General features: G+C 37.4%; 1 protein-coding gene across 1 annotated transcript; it reads left to right on the plus strand.

Annotated features, from left to right (window-relative positions):
* The first annotated feature begins 339 nt into the window (after window positions 1-339).
* Window positions 340-8,361, plus strand: LOC114654233 (fatty acid-binding protein 1, liver-like). The gene is made up of 4 exons (XM_028804652.2): window positions 340-486; window positions 1,771-1,943; window positions 4,691-4,783; window positions 8,262-8,361. The coding sequence occupies exons 1-4, from the start codon at window positions 420-422 to the stop codon at window positions 8,310-8,312; spliced, it is 384 nt and encodes a 127-aa protein (XP_028660485.1). The 5' UTR covers window positions 340-419; the 3' UTR covers window positions 8,313-8,361.
* Window positions 8,362-10,658: the final 2,297 nt, after the last annotated feature.

A 10,658-nucleotide genomic window follows, 5' to 3' on the forward strand; every position in this document is an offset into this window, starting at 1 on the left:
AATTTTTCTTTTTTAGTATGTGTTTTACAATTTAAACAAGCATAAGGAATTTTAGAAATGGGAAGAGGCCATTCAGTCCATCCAGCTCATTTGGTAAGTTAACAGACGTTTGAGTGCTCAGCTAAGCTATTTCTTCTGGAGCTCTGTTTATGTAACTGTTTACTGCCTGCATCATGCAGTTAGATTTTTAGATAAATGGGACTTTTCATGTCTCCTGCTCTTGTTCATGCATAAAGATTTTTTTTTTATCACTTGCCTTTCTTCAGTAAAATGTTAATGATCACATAGCAGGTTGTAAAACAGTCCTTCTGGGTAATTATAGACAAGTTGCTCAATGTTCTTAGACTGGGTATAAAACCACAAATCCATTCTTGCTCTTTCATCTCCGCTGTGAACACTGCACGTGGATCAACTGCACAATGGCTTTCAATGGAAAATATGAGCTTGAATCACATGAAAACTTTGAGCCATTCATGAAAGCAATTGGTGAGTACCACCTTAGCTGTTTTGACCTTTTAAAGTACCAGTATTGCTCTGTTATTTATCTTTGGGTCTAACTGTCTACATTACAGTATTACTGATGTATTGTTTTGCTTTGTATTGCATTCTTGTTTGCTTTGTAAAGTGTCTTCAAATAATGCTGGCAGTAAAACAGATATAAAAGGTTCTTTGATTAGATTAGTAATGAATTTTGTCTGCACTGAAATAATTTCTAACTAATTATTGTGTGTTTTTTGTGTGACTCGCAAATGCACCAAGGGGCAGTTCTGGTAGTCTGCTTTGATTGTGTGTTGTCAGGTCTTTTAGTTGATTATTAGATATTATATTGTTAACCAAAAGGAATGCATACCATTCACATACACAATGCAGTCTAACACTCTCCTACTGCACTACTATGGCATTAATCTATAGTGTAACTAATCAAAATGCACACCAAACAGTTCTCCTCCCTCTTCGGTTTTAGTGAGGACTGACTTCTATTCCACTCTGCATTACAGTGTAGATTATAAGAATATTCAAGTTATGTGAGATGTGCTTGCAACAGATTCTTGAACTTTTTACACATTAAGGGTGACACCGAAGTGTAATGCTTACCACTGCTGCATCATGGGTTCAGATCCTTGCCTCGTAACTGTCCGTACGGAGCTTTCAACCCATGTTTATGTGGGTTTAATTTTGGTACTCCATATCACAAATATGTAAAGGTTAATTGGCCACTGTAAATTGGCAGGTACAGTATGAGTGAATGTGAGAGCGCTGGTTTCCCATCCACAGCTGGTTCCTACTATGTACTGAGCACTGGGATATGCTTCAGCTTTCTTTCATTCTATTGCTATTCAATATTGACAATCCAAATGCTGTGACTGTACTCAGTTAATGTGCAGTAATTCAACATGCACATGACTGGAAATATGCAGTTTGATACTATATTTCCTTCATTAAGATATTCATACTTAAATGTAAACAGTGAAACATTTCCAAGATATGCATGGTACAGTATCAAATTGGTATCTCTGAATTCCACACAATTATAATCTAGTTTTTATTTTATTTTCTTGCTTCTATTATGTTTCACTGATGCTTGATGGTCCATGACTACTTCTTCCAAAGCTACTTCTTTAGATGATTCTCATAATTCCATCCCTTAACCTCGTATTATAAGCTGTGCATTTGCTTTCTTTGTTAACATTGACCCGACACTTACTAATATATTGTGTATAAAAAAATGTGGACATAATTGCACTATGTTCATGTAACCTTTTCCCACAGGTCTCCCTGATGAAATGATTGAGAAGGGTAAGGATGCAAAGAGCATCTCTGAAATTGTTCAGAATGGCAACTCTTTCAAGGTTACTGTAACAACAGGCACTAAAGTATTGGTCAATGAATTCACTATTGGAGAAGAAGCAGAACTGCAGACCCCAACAGGAGAGAAGATCAAGGTAACAGTCATAACTTCAGGGGCTAACCTGGGAAATAATAAGGAACATGCGTCAATGCACATCAGAATTAAGATATATTTATAAACATTTATAGATTGCAGATCTAAATTTTTCAAAGACGCAAAATGTATCTAAAGATGCAGACTGCCTCATAGAAAAGACTGAAAGTCAAAAAAGTGAAGGAGAGAACCAGAGGAGATGCTGGTCAACTCATAGGTGTGAATTTATTAAACATTAAATAAAATTACCAACAAGGCAGCAATATGGCATGAAGGACATGTAAATGTCAGCATTGTCAAAAGTGGGACAGGGTAATTTTTTTTAATAAGGTGTCAGAAGAGATTTCAACCATTAGATGAGCAAGAATTATAACTGGAAAGTCACATACACACAATTATCAAGCCAAAAATCAAAACTCTAAATTGTAGTCAAATATACGGAAAGCTAATCTTTTTATTATTTCTCCAGTCCGTGTTCATCGTGACCTTTATGACCTCATGAAGTCATCAGCTGCATCCTTCCGTGTCAATTATCCAGTAATTTGGCTACAACTGATCCTTAAACTCGCATTATGGAAAAGGCAGTAAATTAATTAATTACATTTTTTAACAATGCTTTCTGGATGCAAACCAAAGCCAAGTTCAGAATCCTTGGGTTAATAAAACCCTGTTTGAATTCATATATATTTGGAACACACCTCAGGAAAGTCTAAAAAAATAAAGAAAAACTTAAAATTATAACATGGGCAAGAAACCGAAATAGGCTGTTTAATTTATATACAGTAACTATAATCAGGCTATGGCCTAAATAAACACAAAGGGAAAAAATCCCAATTATTTTAGAAAAAAATCTTAAACAATCCCCAAAATACAATTCTGAGTAGAGGAAAGGAACTGTGAAATTCTCTGGCCCTAAGAAACAAAAAATAATTAATAAAATGTCTATGTATTTAGAAACAACATTTTCAGAATAAGAATATGGCAAAGGCAGTCTAAATAAATCCAATAGTCTTTGTCAATACAGAATCAAAAGAGTCAAGAACCAGAAAAATTCAAGTAGAACTTACAGAGAAAACACTATCCAAGTAAGTCAATGTCAAAATACTCTCCCATCTAGCTTGCAGGCTTATAAATGGCTAGAGGCGGTCCTCCAGCTGCAGTGTCACAGGGCACCACCGCTTCTGTTTCACTTTAAATACACAAAGCACATCCATGAAAATACCATTAATGTATGGTTAACATAATACAAACACAGAGAATTAGATAAAGCAATATATCATATATCAATACAGTAATCCCTCCTCCATCGCGGGGGTTGCGTTCCAGAGCCACCCGCGAAATAAGAAAATCCGCAAAGTAGAAACCATATGTTTATATGGTTATTTTTATATTGTCATGCTTGGGTCACAGATTTGCGCAGAAACGCAGGAGGTTGTAGAGAGACAGGAACGTTATTCAAACACTGCAAACAAACATTGTCTCTTTTCAAAAGTTTAAAACTGTGCTCCATGACAAGACAGAGATGACAGTTCCGTCTCACAATTAAAAGAATGCAAACATATTTTCCTCTTCAAAGGAGTGCGCGTCAGGAGCAGAGTCTGTCAGAAAGACAGAGGAAAGCAAACAGATCAATAGGGCTGTTTGCTTTTAAGTATGCGAAGCACTGCGGCACAAAGCTGTTGAAGGCGGCAGCTCACACCCCCTCCGTCAGGAGCAGGAAGAGAGAGAGAGAGAGAGACAGAGTTTGTTTTTCAATCAAAAATCAATACGTGCCCTGCGAGCTTTTAAGTATGCGAAGCACCTGCAGCATGTCGTCTCAGGAAGCAGCTGCACAAAAGATAGCAACGTGAAGATAATCTTTCAGCATTTTTAGACGAGCGTCCGTATCATCTAGGTGTGCGAACAGCCCCCCTGCTCAATCCCCCTACGTCAGGCTCATTGAAAGTCAGCGCAAGAGAGAGAGAAAAGTAAGCCGGGTAGCTTCTCAGCCATCTGCCAATAGCGTCCCTTGTATGAAATCAACTGGGCAAACCAACTGAGGAAGCATGTACCAGAAATTAAAAGACCCATTGTCCGCAGAAATCCGCGAACCAGAAAAAAAATCCGCGATATATATTTAAATATGCTTACATATAAAATCCGCGATGGAGTGAAGCCGCGAAAGGCGAAGCGCGATATAGCGAGGGATTACTGTATATCATAAATAAAATGCAGAAAGAACAAAAACCAAAATATAATCAAAATAAAATATATGAAAATAATGTTTCAAAGATGACGAAAATACTATAAACAGGAAATAAACTGAATCGTATTAAAACCCTGTCTGAACCATAACACCAATGCAGCACTCACAGTTAACAAGGACAGCTACTGAATTAAAACTCTCAGTCCCAAAAGTCATTATATGCAATGCAGGTTGAAAAGGTACAAAATAAATCAGGTTAATTTACTTTAATATTACCTTATTATTATTATTATTATTAAATGTATATATTGTATATATTCTTTAGGTGATACCTTGCTTTTGATAGCAGTTCCATTTGCAGAATTTTCCTTTCCTCTATCCCAGAGGGATACTCAATTACAGTGTAGGGTTAGCAATGCCCTGTCTGATATTATGAAGAAATGTTTGGCTTTTCTACTTGTGAACTTCCAGTTTTGAAAGCAACAGTGTGTGATAATAGAATTGGCATTTAATTTTTACAGTTTTGATTTTTTACTCTCATTTGACTTCTTCTCATCGTGCAGGGTGTTGTCACAAAGGAGGGGGAAAATAAGTTAAAAGTAAACTTAAAAGGAATTGAATCTGTGACCGAATTATGTGGAGACAAGATCATCAATGTAAGTATATCACTTAAAATTAACACACCAATGTCCAACAAAAGTAATAAGCAGCCACTGCTGGGTACATTTATTATATTAGAAATACAAGTCCAGGCAGCGAAATCTGTATGTGATTCAGTCTTAAACATCTAGTGGAAATCGGCCTAAAATAGACATTCTGTGTGAGTGCATGTGTCTGTCTTTCTTTTGTAACATATAGGCACCAGACCCGACACAGATGGACACAGAGGCACGTACAAAATCACAAAGACTTTATTTTTCTTCACCCGTGGGCGCACGTCCTCCCCGTGACCCACAGACAATACACAGTCCCAAAGCATAATTCCAACACAGCAACAATCCTTTCTCCTCTACCACCACTCCTCCTGAAGCTTATTCCTCCTCCTCCTGACTCTGGCCACTGAGTGGTGGTGGCTGGCCCTTTTATAGCCCACCTGGAAGTGTTCCAGGTGCTTGACCACCTGGACCTAATTGCACTTCCGGGTGGAGCTGAAGATTCGTCCAGCCGGGCTGCTGACTCCATGCAGCTCCCCCTAGCGGCCATCCGAGCCCCCAACCAGGCTGTGGAGGACTCCATCTCCCATGGAACCATGCGACAGGTTGGGGGATCACCGTCTGCCAGGGAGGCTGCCACCAAGTGTCCTGGGGGAGGTATTGAGCTGCCCATGTAGCAGGGGCGTCCCTGCCAGGCATGGGACCCGGCTGTCCGCCACACTTTATGATATGTCAGTTATGTGTTGTGAATGCTGTGTATATAAAATAAAATAAAACCCAATTCAGAGACAGTGAGGTACTGTTTTAAACAAAATAAGGTTTATTTAATAAGCTAAGTTGAAAAACAACAGTATGATTCAAGCAAAAATACAATCAAGTCAGATTTTTGAATAGATGCCAAAACACCCTGTTGAATTGTGGATACAGAATTGTCTGTCACCTCCAGTAACTGTGTTTTCTATGGCTGCTCTGAATCTTTTCCAATGAGCCATAAATTCCTGATGTTACTTGTGGGTAGATAATGGCAAAGGCATGTACCATGGCCTTCTTTGATTCCATCAATGCATCTCCACTGAGAAACACCATCTAAGGTTTAAACTCTAGAATACTAATTGTACAGAGGCAACCCAAATAAGGACATTTTATCACCATATTAAAATAAGCCATTGACACAAAAGTAATTGAGAAATGGCAGTGAAGCATTACCATATACTTCAGTCACTTTGACACCTAGCAAGTTCCTAAAGGCATAATGGTGAGAACCGCCAAAAAGAAGACGTAATTTTTGAAAGTTCATAACAGGGCACAGTGCAGAATGAAACTTACTTAACGTTTGTAAGTACAGTGGAATGAGCATAGGAAATTTGGGCATCCTATGTATATTGGAAGTCACTGAAATAGAGAGGAGGGATTTCCCCTATCTATATATACAGTTTAGGGGGTACGCCCATCTCCCCACCTTGGGTGTTGCAGTAGGACATGAAACATACCTAACTTTTGTAAGTACACTGCAAGGAATGAAAAGTGGGAGAATTAGTGATGAGTGAGGGCTTTGCCTTTTATATATATATAAATTGTGCGAGGCTGGAGGCGCCACTTTCGCAGACGTGTCCACGTCATCGTGTGCCCGTGGAGGGATGACATTTAACAGCTTAATTGATTGGCGCTAAGGCACCGAATACAAAAGGAAATTTCCGGCCTCTAGAGGGGGTCTTCTGGCCAGATCGTGCACAGAGAGAGAGAGAGAGAGAGACATAGGTACTTGGTAGAACATTGTCTTCAGTTTACCAAGCATTACGGCTTGTGCCTTGATTACTGTAAATATTTTTTTTCCTTGTATAAATATCTCTGGATTAGCTTTGGTGAAGGTATTTATTGGGTTGTGGTTAATGGTGCTCTTTTTCTGTATTTTAAATATTCTTCTATTTTTGGTAAACCCTGTATTATACACTGTTTTAAGGAGCATCTTCCTGGCTTGGATTTCTGTGAAGGAAAACAGCTTTATTTTTGATTTTTGCATTTTTCTTTGGGACTTTCAGTCAGCACTGTAAATACTGCAAATAGTCATCATTTTTGGGCTCCAATTTATAACTGTTTTGTGTGTCCTTTGCAGTATTGGACTATATATTGATATATATTTTCCGCAGGACGTTATTTTTGTTTTTCTTTAAGTGCAACTGTAAATAAAACCTCACTTTATTTTTGCAAAAACCCAAGCCTATTGTGTCTGTGTCCCCCTCTCTTACACCATCATCCTGGTCACAATCAGTCCCACATACTAGACACCTAGAGTGTAGGCTGGTGTCCCACAATTCCCACTACACGGGGTTTCACAATTCTATGACAGAGCTTGAAGAACAGGGCCATATTTTCCAAATATCAAAAAGTGATTTTACTTCTAGTTTTAGTTTTCTAAGAAATCAAGGCTATTCAGCACAAGTCAGAAAAGAGGTATAAAAAAAGTACCATTTGCTCCCTCAAAGGTAGCTGCGAATGGTAAAGTACTATTAGCCCCCAATTGAACATTCAGTAATAATTTTTATCCACAGGTATAAGGTTACTCAACAGCTGTTTGTACTGTCAACCACCTGAGTGACTATTGTATTTGTTGTATTTAATGCATGATGTTGAATCCACTGTTCTTTATACTCTTTGGTTGCTACTGATATCATGCTAATGTCACTAATATGTGGGAAACATGCAATAATAATTTCATTGTACTGTGCATATATATGATAGTAAATTTGAACTTGGGATTGGTCTTTGATGTCTCCCAGTATATTAAAGAAATACATCTTTCTATCGTTGGGTGGATGCAGTAAGAAAGTAAAGACTTTTTTTCTAAACATCATAAATATATTACAGTCACTGAGATGGGAGAACTACAGAATGATTATAAAATTAAATGCAATTCACTGGAGAGGTTGGTTGATATCTCAAAAGTCTCAAGAACAGTACTAATTATGCCATTAATGTTGCTAATTTACTGTATGCTAGCTAAAGTAGCCATTCTGCACATGTCTTATAGGGTTTCCCAATTCGAATTCTGGGAGGATGGAATTTCAGAGTGCAGTCCTGATCCCAGAAGCTTTTCATGGGAAATGACCTCAAAGTAAACCCAGGGTGCAAAGTTAATTAGAAGTACATTTTATTTTATCATGGAAACCTAAAAGAAATTCTTTGCAGAAAGAAAATCTGGGAAACAGCTACCATACATTGTAGCTGAAATAGGTATTAACAGTGTTTAAAAACTGACTGGGTAACGTTCATACATTAATGAGGAAAATTATTAATTAAGTACTAAAGTAAGATTGACTGAATGATTTACTCCAAGCTGCAAAATATTTAATTTTCTTATGAGGGTATAGGGCTTGTGTAGTATAATTTTAATTATCCATCACTGAGAATATGCATGTCTGAAGTTTGTCTGTTTTCTAACATCACTGTTTAATGCTCCATTTCTTTGTGTTTGCTCTCCTAGACTATGACGGTCGGAGGAATTGCATACAAGAGAATCAGCAAAAGGATATAAGTCAACTATATAATAAAACTATTTCATTAAAGGCTGCCATTTTAAGCTGGACTGTGGTGTTTATTTATAAATCATAACAAACACATTGGAAAATAAATTAATGAAATGTGTACATTTCCACATACATTGCATACATCTTCATCTTGATCTTGACTTTCGAAAAGAGACTACAATAAGGACCTCTTCCTCCTAAAGTTGATTTATTTGCAGTTATGTGGGATGGAATTTGGATGCTGTACATGTGACAGTTACTACATAGTCTATCTTTTAAAGGCACCTTTGAGGGTAAAAAGATACTCCTCTGTTGCACAATGCCATAGAATTACTGTATACAATCAAAGATCCTGTATCTGAGAACATGGTGTGTCCAAATCTTTCAATATATAGGGTCATTTTAATATATATCATAGGGTTTATCAGTACTGCAAAACAGTTAATTATTTACTAAATTTCACTGTTAACATTTTACTCAAAATTATTTTAGAGAATACCTAAAATTGTTTTAAATGTATCACTTTGCTGCACTGTTATCTGCAGTATGTCAACATTAAATCAAAAGAGTCCACATTTTCCTAATTCTTAACTGCAAGTTTTAAGTATCTTCTTTAGCTAACCTCCTTCGAAGTTGATAGTGTCAGATGAACAATATCTTTAACTGGCATTACTTCCAAACAACTTGCATTGAAAACCACACAGTGAGATTTTGTAAATTTATACCAGTTTCCATAAGCTTCATGTTATCCATATCTTCACTGACTTATATTTTGAAGAAAGACAAATGTCAAAATTTTCATCTGCTGCACTCATATGGAAGGTTCCATGACATTCCTTCCATATTTAATCTCCATTTATAGTAAAAGGTGTGTATAAGTCTTCAGACATGATTATTTTCCTTATATACATCTGTATTGAACTTATATAACCCACCTGCTTATTTATTCCTTCTTGATAATTCATTCTACAGCTCTCCTGATTGACACAAACAAACAATCTGCTAAATACAATAGATGGAAACACCAGGGGCCTCATGTATAAACGGTGCATACGCACAAAAATGTTGCATAAGCCCGTTTCCACGCTCAAATCGCGATGCATAAAACCTAAACTTGGCATAAAGCCACGCACATTTTCACAGTAGCTCAAACCATGGCGTACGCAAGTTCTCCACTCGGTTTTGCAGACTGACGGAACCCAGCATCAAAGCAGTGCTACTGTTCCAGTGTTGTTTCCCTTTCTTTTTCAGATCCACATCCCTGACGCGGCTTTATAAATACACTAAAATTAACCACATATTGTTTATTAGTTTAAGGCATCTGATTGTAATTAACCTGTAACAATATAATGGTGCACGGAATGGCAAAACTATTCCAAATACCATAGCTGCTTTAGTGTTGTTACTCTCACTGCACCTTCTTCTACTTTCAGCTGCTCCTGTTAGGGGTTGCCACAGTGGATCATCTTTTTCCATATTATTCTCACTGCACCACTCAGAGCAGCTGATCAGAAAGAGAATTATTGGTATACAGAATCAAGCACACGCTGCCTCAGCCATTTGCTATTTGAACTGCTCTCATCCGACAAACGCTTTAGAGCCTTTCCTGTATGGACCTCGCGGTTCAGAAACAGCTTCATCCCAAGAACTATAAACACACTCAATCAATCCATCAAGTGCTCCTTATAGAACTGTTTGTACTTACAAGTACAATTACCTCACTGTAAACTTGCGATACAGTTATAATATTACACAACCTGAGCCACTTTATAAAGCGCGTATTTACATATGATGACGATATCATTTTTAAGATGAAATGCAGCAAAATATGTTTATTATATTATACAGATAAAACTTTAACTTCATTTAAATAATCTATATTGTTAATAATGAAACATGTGAGGACATGGTTTTCTCTGTACCCTAATAAGCTTTCATATGACACTCAGACGGTGGGCTACAACTCGCCTTTTCACGGCGATTTTGATATCTGACCGCTTCTTTTTTATTTCGGGCACTGTGTGACTTTGTGAACTTGAACTTTCAAGTTTCTCTGACACCCTATGTCACTTGATCAACTTCCTTTTGTTGACTATATCACTGTTTAAATCAACAAATAGTACGTTTTTCCTTGCCTCCACTTGGCATTCACTGAAATTCTTCTATTTTCCCCCGTGCTTTTGCCATTGTCTTTTCACAGAACGCTGAGCTTAAGGGCTATTTATATTGATTTGCATATTCAAAGAGGCGTAATTCTGGGAGGAGTTGGGGCGGGACAGCAGGCGCGTGCACTTCCGTTACTTTTCACGCTGATCAGGATATATGTAGTGGAAGAACATGGAAGTTGGCGTTCT

This window comes from Erpetoichthys calabaricus, chromosome 7, assembly GCF_900747795.2.
Source record: "Erpetoichthys calabaricus chromosome 7, fErpCal1.3, whole genome shotgun sequence".
NCBI classification, from domain to species: Eukaryota; Metazoa; Chordata; class Cladistia; order Polypteriformes; family Polypteridae; genus Erpetoichthys; species Erpetoichthys calabaricus.

What these genes read in the sequence shown, in the direction of transcription:
- LOC114654233 (XM_028804652.2), top strand. Translation starts at nt 420, where the DNA reads ATGGCTTTCAATGGAAAATATGAGCTTGAATCACATGAAAACTTTGAG. An exon ending in GCCATTCATGAAAGCAATTG is followed by an intron (nt 487 to 1,770) that starts GTGAGTACCACC and finishes CTTTTCCCACAG; the next exon opens with GTCTCCCTGATGAAATGATT. An exon ending in GTGGAGACAAGATCATCAAT is followed by an intron (nt 4,784 to 8,261) that starts GTAAGTATATCA and finishes TTGCTCTCCTAG; the next exon opens with ACTATGACGGTCGGAGGAAT.